This window comes from Loxodonta africana, chromosome 17 (assembly GCF_030014295.1).
Source record: "Loxodonta africana isolate mLoxAfr1 chromosome 17, mLoxAfr1.hap2, whole genome shotgun sequence".
In the NCBI taxonomy this organism is placed as follows: Eukaryota; Metazoa; Chordata; class Mammalia; order Proboscidea; family Elephantidae; genus Loxodonta; species Loxodonta africana.
Genome location: NC_087358.1, coordinates 27,237,677 through 27,256,505, shown reverse-complemented (window position 1 = coordinate 27,256,505; position 18,829 = coordinate 27,237,677). Strand labels below are relative to the sequence as shown.

Below are 18,829 nucleotides of genomic sequence, written 5' to 3'. Positions count from 1 at the left end.
TATGTCCTACTTTCAAGATCTGGTCTGCTTTTTAAAAAAATTTTTTCCCCTAATTGATCAGAGTTTTGTCACATGTATGGCAAAATATTTTTTCCTAATTAGCCTTCGATTTTGTTTATGGTAATATTTTCATTGGAGGAGTGGGGGTTGTTGCTCTTTATTCTTCTATGTGTGTGTGTGTGTGTTTGGTGAAAGTTTACATAGCAAATTAGGTTCCCATTTAACAATTTCAATACACATTGTTCAGTGACATTGGTTACATTTTCCACACTGTGTCAATATTCTTGTTACTTCCATTCTGGTTGTTTCATTTCTATTCATCTAGCTTCCCTGTGCCCTCTTGCCTTCTCATCTTTGCTTCAGGGTAAATGTTAACTATTTGGTCTCAAACAGATGATTTTTTTTTTAAATATACAGGAGCACAGTACTCACAGGTGATGGTTATTTTATAAACTGATCTGTTATTTACCTGAAAGGTGACCTCCAGGAGTGGTCTCAGTTCAAAGTTTAAAGGGCATCTCAGGGTGATAATCTTGGGGGTTCTCAGTCTCTATCAGTCCAGTAAGTCTGACCTTTTTTTTAAGAATTTGAGTTTTGTTCTATATTTTTCTCCCATTTTATCTGGGACCATCTATTGTGTCCCTGGTCTCTTTTGATTTTATTATAAAAAAAATTTTTTTTTTCTTCTTTATAATAAAGAAGTTTCATATTTATCAACACTTTCCTTTATGGCTTCTGGATATTGTGCCATGCCCAAAAAGGTCTTCTCCATGCTAAGATTATTTTCAAAAATCTCCTTTTTAATAGTCTTATGTATTAAAAAAGATTACAACTTTGATCTAACTTGAATTTATTTTTATATAAAAAAGTAAAATGGATATCATAATGCCCAATTTTTTTCCAAATAGCTAGTCAGTTGTTCCAACACCATTAACTGAATAACCTGTTTTATTCCCTAATTTAAAATATCTTTTTTTGTGATCCACTAAAATCCTTATATATACTTAGGTGTATTTCTGGGCTCTACTTTGTTCTATTGTGTGTCTATTCTATACCATTATTATATTATTTTAATTCATTGTTTTATAGTGAATTCAAAAGGAACCCTGGTGGTATACTTGTTAAGCATTTGGCTGCTGCTGAGACGTTAGTGGTTCAAAAACACCCAGTGGCTCTGCAGGAAAAAGACCTGATGATCTGTTCTCATAAAGATTACAGCCTAGGAAACCCTATAGGGCAGTTCTACTCTGTTCACATGGGGTAGCTGTAAATAAAAAATTGACTTAACGGCACCACCAACATAATAAATTCAGTATCATTCGTCAAATTTTTTTCAAAGTATTCTTGATTATTCTGATGTTATTTTGTGTTATTTTGTCCTTGTAACCCTTGAAATCTTTTGGCCACATTACTGTCACTTAATAATGGAGCTCTGGTGGCCCAGGGGTTAAGAGCTTGGCTGCTAACCAAATGGCTGGTAATTCAAACCCACCGCCCACTCCCTGGAAACTCTATGGGGGTAGTTCTACTCTACTTTACGGGTCGCTATGAGTCAGAACCGACTCAACGGCACCTAACAACAACAATAAAAGTAATAATAATATGAACAAGATCAGTAGTTTTCATAACAAAGTACTGTGGCAGTGCTTCAAGAATTCTGCATTTCATTACATGCCACTGTATTTCTGTCAACTGTTATTGTCACTTGCCCATTGTTCTGTAAGTTGTCTATTACTCTTCTAATTTTTTCTTGCTGAATTGTACTACAGTTTTGTGCTGTAGTTCAAAAGCTTTTCATCTAGATGAAATGATTAACATTTTTTAATTAAATGCATGTGTTCTATAGCATGCCCACCTGAAAGTCATAAAGGTGGAAGCTGGGGCCGAACATAAGAATACAAAAAATAAGAAAAAAGAGTGGGTAAGATAACCTAAATTGGCTCATCTCAGTGGAAATATAGTTGAAGTCTACATAAAAGAGAAACAATTTTTGAAAAAATTAGCAAAGTATCAAACTGAAGGAAGCCTGAAGAGATATGGGGAAAAAAATCTACAACCAACCATTTCTACAGAAAACATTTTTAAAAAAGTAAATGGTTTTAAATCATTAGACCTTGATAATTTCTGATGAATTCTAATAAAAATTTTTTAAAGAAACATAAAACTTTGATGCTACTTAAATTGTCTCAGAGCACAAGGAAAGATGGACATTTCCCAATTACTTTTTATAAAGCCAGTGTAATGTTGATACCTGATGAAAATGGTAACCCCTCAAAATTGATAAACCAATCTTACTTTTAAAAATTGATTTAAAGAGTGAAAAATAAATAAATAAGAACACACTTCAGTGGTTTACCAGGGAAAAAAACAATGAAATGGGATTTTTACCAGAAGTGAATGAACAGTTCAATATTAGGAAACAATATAAAAAGATGAAAGGTGAAAAAAATCTATAAATACTCAAAAGGCATGCTAAAATCCATTTCTGGTCAAAAAATCAAAAATAAAACAGGAATAGTTGGAATTCTATTTTAACATCAAAGGCAGCATCTTACATAACAGTAAAAGTAGAAGCATTTCCATTAATTTCATGAGTAAGACAATTACCACTAATATTTTTTTTAAGAGTGCTGTTATGTACCAGAAAGTAGTAAGTATATAAATGTGAAAAGATGGAAGTAAAAAATATCATTACTTAGATGATCTAATTGAATGAATACCAAAAAAAAAAAAAACAAGATAAAATTAAAACTATCAGATAATTTGATAAGATGGCAGTTACATATTTAATAAAAAACAGATAAAGTCTTCCTAAACCAGTGGAACCCAGTGCCGATACACTAATAACCAACAGAAAACATAATGAAAGAAAAAAACTTCATTTAAAATAGCAATAAAAAAATAAATTATCAAGGGAAAAAATAATAAGCAATGTGCATTTGTAAAAAGAAAACCTTAAAATGCTCTTAGAGGATAAAAACAAAATTCAGGAACTTGAAAGATGATGATGATGTGCTAGAGGAGGATTTACTATTATTAAGATGTCAATTCTCCTATAAATTATTCTACCTTGTTAGAACTACATAAGCTGATTCTAAAGTTTATACAAAAAATAAATACACGAAACATATCAGGAAGATTCTGAAGATGAGTAATAATTGGGTACGAAGAAGAAATCAAAACAATAATGCTGACAAACTATTAAGACATATTATAAACCTTAGATGAAGTTTAATGAAAACAGTGAGGAAATGGCACATGAAAAGAGAACTGATCAATGGAAGACAACAGAATGCACCCAAGTAAACACATGGGAAATTTGCATATACTAAGTTTATATATAATTTCGTATCTACATGAAATCCTTATAGGCTATTACTTATGTGATATTTATTTATATTTCATATCAGCCTGGAGAAACATTTATTCAATAAAATGAAGTTGGCTCCCTATTACACTCCTTGCAGCAAATAAACTCCTTATGAATAAAAACAAATATGAATATAAAATCTAAAAACCAAAAAAAGGGCAGAGGGGATAACAAAACTATAAAAGCACAAGAAAAAACATGGGAAAATGTTTATCATTTCATCTAGATGAAAAGCTTTTGAACTACAGCACAAAACTATAGTACAATTCAGTAAGAAAAAATTAGAAGAGTAATAGACAACTTACAGAACAATGGGCAAATGACAGTAACAGTTGACAGAAATACAGTGGCACTTAACGTATGAAAACAGCTCAATTTCAATCGTAAGAGAAAGATAACTCAAAACTGAATTGAGCAGCTATTTTACAAAGATAAAACCGTTTGATACCTCACTGCTGGCAAGAGTAAGAACAAATTAATACCCATGAATTTTTGATAAGAAAATTGGTAAAACCATTAGGGGTAAAGTATAAGCTAAAGCAAGAATGTGGTGGAAAGGCACATACACATCACTGGTAGGCACACAAACAGGCACAACCTATACGGATGGCAATTTTAGAACTATCGAATACTTAAATGAACGCAGTCCTTCGCAGAGCAATTACGTATCTAAGAATATAACTTATAGATATATTCACCTATATGGAGAGAAGTATGCACCAAAAAACTTACTGCCACACAGTAAAAGACCAGAAACAATTTAAAGTCCTTCAAAGTATTGGCTGATTACATTTTAGTACACCCATACAATGTAATACTTACGCAATAATTACAAAGAATAAGAGAGCTCTTGATATAAAATGATCTGCCGGATAGGCTGTTAAGGGGACAGTCAAGGGGAAGAACACTATGCATCTTATGCTAACATTTATTGAGAAAAAAAGTTATGTATGTATACTTGTAAATTTATAGATTCATTCTGGAAAGATAAACAACAACAAAAAAACCCCTAAAATCACGTGTAATATCTAGACAGAAAATTGAAGACTAAGGATAAAGATGAGAAAATGATTTACTTCTTACTGCACAACCTGTGGATTTCTTATGTCATGAATATGTATTGTCTATTCAAAAGACAATTTTAGAAATCAAATTTTAAAACTTAAAAGTAGTAAAAACACTCAAATATGTTCATCAAATTTTAACACAATGGACATTATCAATAAATTAACATGTCCTGCCAGATTCAACGGTTTTTCTGTAGCTCTCCTATCAATATTTTATCGAAGCATATTTGGAAATTGCAAGAAACTGACACACATATACTTTTTATTTTTTTGCATTCCCAGTTCTGACTATTGAAAAGGATTTGTGATGGTAACATACCCAGTAGTAATGAGTATCCCTAGGACCCAGACAGTGGTCTTTAAATACCTTTGCCTAATAAAATGAGTTGAGATCTTTACAAAAATGGCCAATTGCCAGACTTGGAACTGAAAACTTTTAAGATGAGACTAGAACATCATTTCATATGAGAAAGAGAGGAAACAATCAATGATTACTAAGGTCATGTCAAAAGGACTCAGGAGCCAACTTGTATAGTTTCCCACCAGCAAAAGATGGGACAACTTGAGTGTCAATAACCGGAAACAATGAATTGATATACCATGAAATGTTAAATTCTATGAGGTCATGACTACAATACCAATCAAGCAATATCAAAGTATGAAGCTTATACTGATACTTGTTTAAACAAAGCTGAGTAAAAAATGTACCAGAAAATCAGGGTAATACCCATATTCTGTTTTATTTTTTTAAGGCTTTATTATTGAAAGATACACCCTGAAATCTTTACAAATGAAATAATATGATGACTGGAATGGCTCTAAAATAATGAGAAAGGGGAGGGGCATGGTGAGGGGAGTAGAGACAAAATAAGATGAAGCAAATAATTGCTGAAGCTGGATGATAAGCATGCGGGAAAGAATGACAGTTCTTTCTACTTACATATAAGTTTGAAATTACTTTACTATAACGTGTGAAAAGAAAGTTTATTTTATAGCTAAAACATTTTTTTCATAGGTTTGCCATCAGCCCTCTGCCTACTTATCCTTGCACACATTCATCTAAGTTTGCAGCAAATTAAGAAGGAAAGCAGGTACACAAAAACAACAAGAAAAATAAAGGCTGAAGGTGTGTCAAAGAAAGAAGAAGAAGAATTATAAAAAGCAGCTACGGGAGGCGGGGCCAAGATTGCGGAGTAGTCAGATGCTTCCTCTGGCCCCTCTTACAATAAAGACCCAAAAAAAACAAGTGAATCGATTATACATGACAACCTAGGAGCCCTGAACATCAAAGACAAAGTTGAGAAGTAGGACTGAGCACCGGGAGACAGAAAGACACTTCAGAAGCAGCGAGGACTCACCAGACCTGACCTGGTCAACATTCTACAGGCTGACGGGTGGCGCGCGTGGGCTGACGCAAGCAGTAGCACTCGGGTGTGTTTTCCACATCAGGAGAAACCCAGCAGCTGAGAGTCTGCTCAAACCTCCAGAAGCAGGGAGAACCAGTGCTGAATCGACAAAGGATAAGTACAAGCGTCTAACCTACCCTGCAGGTCAAAAAAATCCTTCCCTAGGGCAAGACAGTCTATGATACTGGGTAAGCCTGCAAAACTTGTACAAGGGAAGGTCATGGAAGCTCCATAGACACATGTAAACTCCACGAAGGACCAAACTGCCTGACTCAGGACTGTGGGGACCATGGTCTCGGGGAACATCTAGGTCAACTGGCGTAACACAGTTTATAAAGAAAACGTTCTACATTCTACTTGACCTCATACACATACACAGAACGCTCCACCCAACAGTAGCCAAGTATACTTTCTTTCCAACACACATGTAACATTCTCCAGAAAAGACCACATATTAGGTCACAAAGCAAGTCTTAACAGAATCCAAACCGTAGAAATATTACGAAGCATCTTTTCTGACCATAAAACCATAAAGCAGAAATCAGTAACAGAAAAAGTGAGGGGGAAAAAAAAACCCAATGGGAGCTGAACAACACTTGGCTCAAAAACTACTAGGTTATAGCAGAAATTAAGGACGGAATGAAGAAATTCACAGACTAAAATGAGAATGAAAGCACATCCTACCAGAACCTTTGGCACATAGCAAAAGCAGCGCTCAGAGGTCAATTTATACCAAAGAAACGCATACATCCAAAAAGAAAGGGCCAAAATCCAAATATTAACCCTATAGCTTGAATAAACAGAAAGAGAGCAGCAAAAGAAGCCCTCGGGCACCAGAAGGAAAGAAATAATAAAAATTAGAGTAGAATTAAATGAAAAAGAGAATGGAAAAACAACTGAAAGAATTAACAAGACCAAAAGCTGGTTCCTGAAAAGATCAACAAAATCGATAAAGTGCTGACCAAACTGACAAAAGAAAAACACAAGAGGAAGCAAATAACCTGAATAAGAAATGACATGGGTGATATTATAACAGACAGAGCTAAAATAAAAAGAATCATAACAATACTATGAAAAATTGTACTCCAACAAATTTGAAAACCTAGAGGAAATGGACAAAATGTCTAGAAACATACCACTTATCTATACTACCACGAACAGAGGTAGAACTAAATAAACCTACGACAACAGAACAGATTGAAGAGGTAATTAGAAAACTCCCAAAAAAACAAAGCCCTGGCCCTGACAGCTTCACTGGAGAATTCCACCTAACTTTCAGAGAAGAGTTAACACCACTACTACCAAAGGTATTTCAGAGCATAGAAGAGGATGTAATACTCCCAAACTCATTCTATGAAAACAGCATAACCATGATACCAAAACCAGGTAAAGACACCACAAAAAAAAGAAAATTACAGACCCATATCACTCATGAACTTAGATATAAAAATCCTCAACAAAATTCTAGCCAACAGAATTCAACAACATATCAAAAAAATAATTCACCACGACCAAGTGGGATTCAAACCTGGTATGCTGGCATGGTTCAACATTAGAAAATCAATGTAATCCATCATATAAGTAAAACAAAAGACGAGAACCACATGATCTTATTGATTGACGCGGAAAAGGCATTCGACAAAATCCAACACTAATTCACGATAAAAATCCTCAGGAAACTGGAATAGAAGGGAAATTCCTCAACATAATAAACAGCATTTACACAAAACCAAGAGCCAACATTATACTAAACAAAGAGGGTCTGAAAGCATTCCCCTTGAGAACAGAACCAGACAAGGATGCTCCTTATCACCACTCTTATTCAACATTGTACTGGAGGTCCTAGCCAGAGCAATTAGGCAAGAAAAAGAAATAAAGGGCATCCAAACTGGTAAGGAAGAAGTAAAAGTATCCCTTACTTGCAGATGATATGATCTTACACACAGAAAACCCCAAAGAACCCACAAGAAAACTACTGTAACTAATGGAAGAATTCAGCAAGGATCAGGATACAAGATAAACATACAAAAATCAGCTGGTTTCCTCTACACCAACAAAGAGAACTTCCAAGAGGAAATCACCAAATCAGTACCATTTACATAAGCCCCCAAGAGGATAAAATACTCCGGAATAAATCTAGCCAAAAACATAAAAGAGCTATACAAAGAAAACTACAAGACACTACTGCAAGACACCAAAAAAGACCTACGTAACTGGAAAAAACATACCTTGCTCATGGATAGGAAGACTCAACACTGTGAAAATGTCAATTCTACCCAAAGCGATCTACAGATATGATACAATCCCGACCCAAATTCCAACGATGTTTTTCAATGAGATGGAGAAACAAATCACCAATTTCATATGGAAAGGGAAGAGGTCCTAGATAAGTAAAGCATTACTGAAGAACTAAAACAAAGTGGGAGGCCTTACTCTACCTGATTTTAGACCCTATTATATCGCCATGGTAGTCAAAACAGCCTGGTACTGGTACAAAAAAAGATACAGAGACCAACGGAACAGAATTGAGAATCCAGACATAAATTCATCCACCTATGAGCAGCTGACATTTGACAAAGGCCCAAAGTCCGTTAAATGGGGAAAAGACAGTCTCTTTAACAAATGGTGCCGGCGTAACTGGATATCCATCTGCAGAAAAATGAAACAAGACCCATACCTCGCATCATGTACAAAAATTAACTCATAATGGATCAAAGACCTAAATATAAAATCTAAAATGATAAAGATAATGGAAGAAAAAATAGAGGCACTAGGAGCCCTAATACATGGCATAAACAGAATACAAAACATAACTAACAATGCACAAACACCAGAAGAGAAACCAGATAACTGGGAGCTTCTAAAAATCAAACACTTATGCTCATTCAAAGACTTCACCGAAAGAGTAAAAAGACAACCTACAGACTGGGAAAAAATGTTAGGGTCTCATCTCTAAAATCTACAAGATACTGCAAAATTTCAACAACAAAAAGACAAATAAGCCAATTAAAAAATGCACAAAGGAAATGAACAGGCACTTTACCAAAGAAGATATTCAGGCAGTTAACAGATACATGACAAAATGCTCACAATCATTAGCCATTAGAGAAATGCAAATCAAAACTACAGTAAGATACCATCTCATCCCAACAAGGCTAGCATTAATCTAAAAAACACAAAATAATAAATGTTGGACAGGTTATGGAGAGACTGGAACACTTGTATTCTGCTGGTGGGAATGTAAAACAGTACAACCACTTTGGAAATTGATTTGGCAGTTTCTTAAAATGCTAGAAATAGAAGTACCATAAAAAAGATCCAGCAATCCCACTCCTTGGAATACACTCTAGAGAAGTAAGAGCTGTCACATGAATAGATGTATGCACACGCACGTTCACTGCAGTACTGTTTGCAATAGCAAAAAGATGCAAACAACCTAGGTGCCCATTCAACAAGCAAATGAATAAAAAAATTATGGTATATACACACAATGGAACACTATGCAACAATACAGAACATCAATAAATCTGAGGAAACATCTCATAACATGGAGGAATCTGGAAGGCATTATGCTGAGTGAAATTAGTCAGTCACATAAAGACAAATACTGAATGAGACCACTATTATAAGAACTCAAGAAAAAGTTTGAACACAGAAGAAAACATTCTTTGATGGTTACGAGGGTGGGGAGGGAGGGAGACAGGAATTAACTAACTAGATAGTAGGCAAGAATTATCTCAGGTGAAGGAAAGGACATCACAGAACACAGGGAAAGTCAGCACAACTGGACTAAACCAAAAGCTAAGAAGTTTCCTGAATACAACCAAACACTTCGAGGGACAGAGTAGCAGGGACCGGGATCTGGGGATTACAGTTTCAGGAGACATTTAGGTCAACTGGCATAACAAAGTTTATTAAGAAAATGTTCTGCATCCCACTTTGGTAAGGGGTGTCTGGGGTCTTAAAAGCTAGCAAGCGGCTATTTAAGATACATCAATTGGTCCCAACCCACCTGCAGCACAGGAGAATGAAGAACACCAAAAACACAAGGAAAATATTAGCCCAAGAGACAAAAAGGGCTACATAAACCAGACTCCATTAGCCTGAGACCAGAACAACTAGATGATGCCTGGCTATCATCAATGACCACCCTGACAGGGAACACAACAGAAAGTCCCTGACGGAGCAGGAGAAAAGTGGGGTGCAGTACTCAAATTCATGTAAAAAGACCAGACTTAACGGTCTGAGACTAGAGGAATCCCCACAAGACATGGCCCCCGGACTTTCTGTTAACCCAGAACTAAAACCATTCCTGAAGCGAACTCTTCAGACAAAGATCAGACTGAACTATAAGACATAAAATGATACTCATGAAGAGTGTGCTTCATTGTTCAAGCAGATACACGAGACCAAATGCACAGCTTCTGTCCAAAGGCAAGATGAGAAGGTAGACAGGGAGAGGAGATGGTAAATACAGACACAGGAAATTCAGACAGAAAGAGGGAGTGTGCTGTCACATTATAGGCATAGCAACTAGGATCACACGATTATGTATGTATAAATTTTTGGGTAACACTGTGTATAAAGAAAATGTTCTACATTCTACTTTGTGAGTAGCATCTGGGGTCTTAAAAGCCTATTAAGTGGCCACCTAAGACTGGTCTCACCCCTTCAGGAACAAGGAGGAATGAAGAAAAACTGAACATACAAGGGAAAGGTTAGTCCAAAGGACTAATGGACCATATCTATCACAGCTTCCACCAGACTGAGCCCAGTACAACCAGATGGTGCCCAGCTACCACCACTGAATACTCTGACAGGGATCACAATAGAGGGTGACAGACAGAGCTGGAGAAAAATGTAGAACAAAATTCTAACCCACAAAAAAGGACTAGACTTACTGGCCTGATGGAGACTGGAGAAACACTGAGAGTCTGGCCCCGACATCCTTTTAGCTCAGTAATGAAGTCACTCCCAAGGTTCATCCTTCAGCCAAAGATCAGACAGGCCCATAAAACAAAACAAGACTGAAGGGGTATACCAGCCCAGGCGCAGGAACTGGAAGGCAGGAGGGGACAGGAAGGCTGGTAATGGGGAGCCCAGGGTGGAGAAGGGAGAGTACTGACATGTCATGGGGTTGTTAACCAATGTGTATGTGTATTACCTGTTTAATGAGAAACTGGTTTGTTCTGTAAACCTTCATCTAAAGTACAATAACAAAGTTGAAAAAAAAAGTTTACACACACACATTCTTTTTTTGTATGAGAAACTAACCTGAGCTGTAAATTTTCACCTAAAGCACAATAAACACCTCCCCCACTCCCATCCACCAAACAAAAGGCTATATGGTGGCTTCCACATCTAACATGGAAAATGGTTCCGGGAACAATTAAGTTCGAAACAAACTCGGCCAAGCAAAATTAAACAGGTTTGTTTACCTCCTGACTTCTTAGAGCCATTTAGGCTGAGATTCTAAATGGAGTATGCAGAATGTAGGTTTTCATAAACTTATCTGAGAAGAGAACCCATCGTTAGAGGAGGTCCTATAGAAGAACCAGCATTGTGCAAAAAACATTTTGGGAAAACTGCACTCAGGTATGTGTCATGATAGAAGAGTTCAAGCTGTAGTCCTAGTGAACCTTAAATTTTTAGTGATATTAATGAAAGAACTAATCTATAAAAGGCTAAAAGTAAGTTTATTAGTGTATGTAATAACCACAATATACAATGTTAAGGCATGAGTTAACATTGAACTACCACAAATAAAAAAACTACATAACATCTAATTTTAAGAACTTACGGGAAAAGACTTCTATTCATTAACTCTTGAGTTTAAGCTGAATGGTCACCTTCTCGTGAGCCTCAGACCTACTAATTCTGATAGCACAGTGCCCATTGTATGGCAGTGCTTAACAAGTATTAAGTCAATTAGTATAATAATAATAAAAAAAAAAGCCCAGCTATGTAAATGATTTTATTCTCCTGATTGAATCTACTTATACAAATTTTTCTTGCTATAAATTTACTACTTACTCAGTTAGCCCCATCAACTTTTTACTGTTAATGTACCATCTTCTATGAACCCAAATCACTGCTTCTAACTTCTGGTCTAAAAAGCAAGTTTGTTTTTTGTCTTTTTTACAATTTATATTGTTTTGTTGCTGTTACGTATTTTGTTTTGTTTTATAATTTATACTGTTTTTTGTTGTCGCTGTTATGGTGAGGATATAAATAGCAAAACATACACCAATTCAACAATTTCTATATGTACAATTCAGTGGCACTGATTAGATTCTTGGCGTTGCACAACCTTTCTCACTCTCCTTTTTGAGTTATTCCTCCCCATTAAGTAAACGTACTGCCCTGTAAGATTCTTAGCCAATCTTTTGAATTGCTGTTGTAGATTTGACCCCATTTAGACAGGTCTTGTAAGAGCCCAATGCTTAAGGCAGACATTCTTTACTCATTAAGTTAAACTACTGTTTGGTTTTAATAAGCTCTCAGGGGATATTTTTGGTTTAAGGTTTAAAGATTATTTCAGGACAACAGTTTCAGGGGTTCATCCAGGCTCCATGGCTCCAGAATATATGAATTCCATGGGAATTTGAACATCTCTTCTACATTTACCCCCTTTGGATCAGGATTCTTCTATAGAATCTCCGATCAAAATGTTCAAGTAATGATAGCTGGGCACCATCCAGTTCTTCTGCTCTCATGACAAAAGAGGCAGCTGTTCACAGAAGCAATTAGCCACACATTCCACCTCTCCCTGCTATTGCTGACTCTCTTTCTTCCTAAAAAATAAGACTTCTTTTGAAACCTTTTACTCTCTCATTTCTATTTGGTTTCACTAATTTACCAATCACTTCTCATTCTGAAAAAACGCACAGTATTAACAGACGACAATAAGAGTGTTTATGAAGTTTCAAGCACTGCTCTAAACAAGCACCTTAGTTTTTGAGTCAGTAAACCCTCACAAGGGTAAGGGTTCAAAAATGGATCAGCAGAAGAAGACTAATTATTTTTTCTTTTTATATAAAAAGCTATACCTCCCTTTGAGTTTGGGATTGTAATATTGCATCTTTGGGATTGATTGTTCTAAACAGGGACTTAACCATCTCTATTACAAAACTGGATCCTAGTATCCAATGAAGGCATAGGAACAATTACAAGTAGGAAAACTAACATTCTAATCAGTAATGGGAAAAAGCTACTTTCTTTTCTCCTGTTTACGTATGTATCCAATTTTAACACACTGGGGTTGTTGTTGTTGTTAGGTGCCGTCAAGTCAGTTCTGACTCATTGTCACCCCATGCTCAACAGAACAAAACACTGCCCAGTCCTGTGCCATCCTTAAAATTGTTGTTATGCTTGAGCTCATTGTTACAGCCACTGCTGTCAATCCACCTCATTGAGGGTCTTCCTCTTTTCTGCTGACCCCGTACTTTGCCAAACCTGATGTCGTTCTCCAAGGACTGATCCCTCCTGATAACATGTCCAAAGTATGTAAGATGCAGTCTCGCCATCCTTGCTTCTAAAGAGCATTCTGGTTCAGGAAAATGAAGCATAGGAACTATCTTCTAACTAACCAGAATCAAACCATAGCCAATCCCCAATCTTAACCTAAATTTAAAGATATCCTGCTTTTATATTCCTTACAATGCTTAAATCTCTTTCCTGGGGAAAATTTCTCACTTTTCAGTCATATCTGAATGTCTCAATTGCCTAATTCCTATACTGTTGCCTTGAAATGTTATTTATCTATTGATTATAACAAATAATGAGAAATTCAATTATCTAGAACAATGGTTTAGAAAATAAGAACAATATAATATTTGGATAAAAATGCTGACAAAGGCTTACAAAATTTTCTTGGGAAGTTCTATCCTTTATTGTGAGTTTATGTCCTTCAACACTTCTGGTGTTAAAAACTCCCTTTATTTTGCGGGGTTAGCAAACAATGTCAGAAAACAATTTGTGCAATAATTGTTTAATGAGAAACTAATTCGCTCTGTAAACTTTCACCTAAAGCACAATAAAATAAATAAATGGCCGCCTTTGGTTACTTAAAAAAAATTTTCTTTCACATGATAATGATAGTACAGGGCAATCTTTTTTTTGTATTTTTTAAACATCTTTCATTAGCAAATAAAAATTTTTTACCTATATATCGAACACATTAATTCCTAAAACTTTCCTTTTCGGAAATCCTGAAGATTGAAAACCACAGATCTAGTCTATATCCTGCTGACATAAGACAAACTCCAACTTAATTTTCTATTCCTTTAAAAAATAAAACATTAGAAAATTTTTAAAAAACTTTTTGGCTTAAGAAAATGTTTACGGCCTAACAACTTCAACAATTAAATTACAAATATTTATGACAGCAGTGGTGTTTCTTTCAGCCCGTTACATAAATCCAACTAAAATGGAATTTACTTTGAGGAGGTAACTCTCATTAGACCCACATAACTAGAAGATGTAGTTGGGCCTAGCTGAGACTATGTAGAGCGAGGGACACTTCCTCAGAGTCCAGGGTACTGGGACTAGAAAGAAGCAGATGAGCGACAGTGAAGATGGAAAGCCAGAGAATTACTCTCTCACCTACCTTATCCCTAACCACTTATTCTGCCAAAGCAGACCTGCCCATTCTGTTCTGGGCCAGCTCAGAAAAAAGGTTACAGAAGGTGGGTGGCCCTATTCCTTTGAAAGAGAAAAAGAATTCCTGAATTTTCAAAATAATACAACTTGACATTCACTTTGGAGATGACCTATGTATTCTTATCATGTTATGTACACAATGGCCTAATCATACCAGGAATTTCTTTGAGGACATGAATTCTACTTCATCTGTTCTATCTACTGTCAAAGCAAAGTTGTAGTAAGTCATAAAAAGCTGGATTAGATTAAAATTTAAAAGCAATACTAAAAAGATTTTAAATCTGAATTTTCAACCAATTATTTGTAATACTTACTGCTTCAGCTTCTGCTCTTGTCTTGAATGTAATTACAGCATGAAGTGAAGAGTCATCAATCTGACAATCTTCAATTTCACCATATTGCTTTAAATTAAAAAAAAAAAAAAATTATTTCCTCCAATTAAGTATTTTGAAGCATCCAAAATTCTAATGGTTTCAAAAACATTTAAATACCAACAATATAACCCAAAATGTATAACAATTCTTCCTGGCTAATATAAAGAATAGTGACTATTCATTTTAGCACCTGACATTATAAGATATAGGGTGGTTCTATTTTCCAATGTTATTTACAATTATACACTTTACAGAATTAAGGGAACTTACTCTTTAATTGGAAACCCTGGTGGTGTAGTGGTTAAGTACTACAGCTGCTAACCAAGAGGTTGGCAGTTCAAATCCACCAGGTGCTCCTTGGAAACTCTATGGTGCGGTTCTGCTCTGTCCTATAGGGTCACTTTGAGTCGGAATCGACTTGACGACAGTGGGTTTGGTTTTTTTTTTTTTTTGTTTACTCTCTAATTAATGATTCTTTAAATGAAGAAAGCAACAGTCGAAGCCTGAGTTCTTCTACTGACCTTCCTCATCCTCATTACTCCAATCCCAGAATCCACAAATTTTTTTCTTAAAAAGAATATATAATCCTCAAAACATTCTATGAGTTTTTGAGATTATTCCCAATTTAAATATGGGGAAATAAATATTAAGAGAGTTTAAGTAATTTCCCCAAATAATTAATTACCAAGATGTGGGCCCAGGTCTTTTGATTCAAAAGTTTAACGCTCTGTCCATGCTTTTGCTCTTGCTGTATACTCTACATACATTCTTTTAGGATATCTAAAAGCTAAATACATGAAATTGTTCCTATTTTTTATCTGCTGAGTTTTTGTTTTTCCATCTTTCAGAGGATTTACCTACAAATCCAATCTATCACATAAAATTCTAGTCCTTTATATATTATCATTAATACCTTCTTTCTCTACTTCTTACCCAAAAGTAAAAATTATAACCATAATCTCATGCAACACACACACCACAGGGCAAAATTCTGTAGTGCACAGTAAAAAGAATGGACTCTATAGCCAGTCAGATCCCAGCTCTGTCAATCACTAGTTGCGTAAATTTGAGCAAGTTACTTAACCTCTTCAGGCTTCATTTTTCTCATCTCTAAAATGAGCATATTAAAGGTATCTACCTCATAAAAAACCAAACCACACCTGTTGCCGTTGAGTTGATTCTGACTTACAGCGACCCTGAAGGACAGAGTAGAACTGCCCCATACAGTTTTTAAGGAGCGCCTGGTGGACTCGAACTGCTGATGTTTTGGTTAACAGCCGTAGCATCTACCTCATAGGGATGTTGAAATAACTCATAATACAGTGAATTATTATAAGGCTTTCAGAATATTATCTGTCAAAAAATAAGTGTTCCATAAGTTTTAGCTGTCATTTTTATCGCTATTATTATTATTAGTCCTGGTGGACAAATTACAGAAAGTGTTTTGTTAATCACAATCTGTAGTTATCAATGGTCCTTTAATAATACAGTTTTTCTAATACGTGTCATATGTCTGACTCATACTTGCGACAGAGAAGCTGAGTTTAACTAAATCTGCACTCTTAAGACAAATAATTTTTAAATGTGCATTACCACTACTATGGTGTAGCTCTACGTTTGAATCTCCGAAAGCATGTAACAATCTCCATTTGGAGTCTCTGATTGTTTTTAAAATCAAAACCATCCGAGGCTCTCCAAAACACATTCATTCCACTAATAAATTCAAGTCGTTTGTTTAGATTATTGCAGCACACTTGGTAGTTTCCTAATTAGCTATTTAACTATACACAAGGCACTTATGTTATCTGGATCTCCTTGCCCTTGTGGAAGGTGTGGGACTGGGGTGCACAGCAAGAAAGAGTTGGGCTATATTATCCCCAAGCTCCTTTCTAGTTCTGATTCCTTTTTATCTCTCTTTGAATACATCAAGCATTTCAGACTCCTCATCCTTAAATATTAATCATTTTGTTGTTGTTTTCAGGTGGTCAGGTGCTGTCAAGTCAATTTCGACTCACAGCAACCCCGTGTGACAGGGCAGAACGGCCCCATCGGGTTTTCTAGGCTATAATCTTCACAGGAGCAGATCACCAGGTGTTTCTCACATAGAGCCCCTCGGTAGGTTCAAACTGCCAGCCTTTCGGTGAGTAGCCGAGTGCTTAACCATCATGCCACCAGGGTTCCTTATTAATCTCTTTAGTTATTTCTTAAACATAAACAATTTTTTTTAATGATACCCTATGTCCTGAACAAGTGCAGTTCTACCTCCATAACTACTACATTAGCCTGGAATATCACTGTAAAACACTTAAATCTGAATTTTCAAAAGGTTAAATTCTTTGTGTACCTCTCTACAATCTTACCTATCCTTTAATATCTAAGCTCCAGTTTTATTACCTCGTAAAACTTTCCTCTGTTTTTTTGCCATCACATGCGTATATGAAAGACACTCCTCTAAGCTACTACAGTATTTACAGTTTTTAATAAATTTAACCTGATTACTAATTATTTTTGTATTTACCTTAATTGATGTGTCTTAAAACAGTACGTAAAAAATCCTGGAAGGTAAAGAACTGGTTTTTCATTTCTTTCATATCTTCCAGAGCAATTATTATTAATGCTTGAGGGCAAGACTGATGCTTAGTAACTAACTTTTGGGATAACACTAAGAATCACATATAAGTTGAAAGGGCCTTTAGGCAAATATCTAAAACAAAACAAAACACGTTTGCCATCAAACTGATTCCAATTCCTGGCAATCCCACGTATGTCAGAATAGAACCGTGTTCCACAGGGTTTTTGAAAGCTGGTATTTTAGAAGTATATGATGCTTCTGACTGGGCTTGAATTGTCAACCTTTCAGTTAGTAGCTAAGCATGTTAACTACATGCACCACCCAAGGACTCCTTAGGCAGACACACTGTGTGCCATCAAGTCGATTCCGACTCATAGCAACCCTACAGGACAGAGAAGAACAGCTTAATAGGGTTTCCTATGCTATGCTGTGATCTTTATGGGAGCAGATCACCAGGTCTTTTCTTCCTCAGAGTGGCCGGTGGATCTGAATCCTCACCAAAGTTCCTCACAATTCTATTTGGACATAAGCCCACTGAATCCAAGAAGTCCAAGCTAAAGAATGGATTAGCAGAAACTAGAATTAGTTTCTCCTCTCTCATTGCCTTTAATTATATTCTGGCACTGACTGAGGCAACTTCAAAGATCATCTACCAAAATTCTGTCTTCTTATACTTCTGGGTCATCTAGATCAAGAATCCATTATCAACAAATAACATCCTATTTCACTGGGGGAAAAAACGTGAATGGCCTTTGCAATGTGTTAAACTTTTCCTTAAAATGTCAAACTACGGGACTTCCCTCTCTGAAACAATAAAGTTTAAATCCTCTGTTCCAGTATGTCTGAGGGCGTATCAAGTGTAAGAACAGTAACATTTCTTCAAGGTATTAGTTTTTGTAAACAAGCCCACAGTTTCTATTTTCTAAGCAATTAACAAAAGATTACTATAACCAAACCCTTTGTTCAGGTTAATGGGTTTGAATGAATCATCATTTTCATAATTTTTCCTTTAATTATATCCACTATCCTCCACAGTGACTACTAGTATTCGCTTGGCTGGGCAGGAAGGAGGTACCGCGAAATGAGGAAGGAGGTCTTCTCTATCACTCTCCGTAAACGCAGAAATCTCCAAGGCCCGGGGACGGTGATCCACCACAGCATGGCCAGGAACACCTCGGCCTCGGCCTCTACCCCTGCCTCTGCCATGAGCTGCACCTCGGCCTCTTGAATGAATTCCTCTTCCCCGACCAGATGACAGAATACCTCGTTTTGCAGCCTAGAAGAGACCAAGCACACAGGTTAATTTTAACAATGCTACAATTACTAACATAGGCTAAATGTGTTAAACTCTGGCAAACAAGTCAAACTTTTTTGTAATT

General features: G+C 36.0%; 1 protein-coding gene across 17 annotated transcripts in view; it reads right to left on the bottom strand.

Moving 5' to 3' along the window:
* RBM26 (RNA binding motif protein 26) overlaps nucleotides 1-18,829 on the bottom strand; it is a 96,626-nt gene that overhangs the window by 11,673 nt on the left and 66,124 nt on the right. For all 17 annotated transcript variants that reach the window (XM_064269989.1, XM_064269987.1, XM_064269988.1 and 14 more), the window contains 2 exons: nucleotides 18,526-18,726; nucleotides 14,819-14,905 (listed from right to left, as the gene is read on the bottom strand). In XM_064269989.1, the coding sequence (XP_064126059.1) occupies nucleotides 14,819-14,905; nucleotides 18,526-18,726 (288 nt within the window). The remainder of the gene's footprint in view (nucleotides 1-14,818; nucleotides 14,906-18,525; nucleotides 18,727-18,829) is intronic.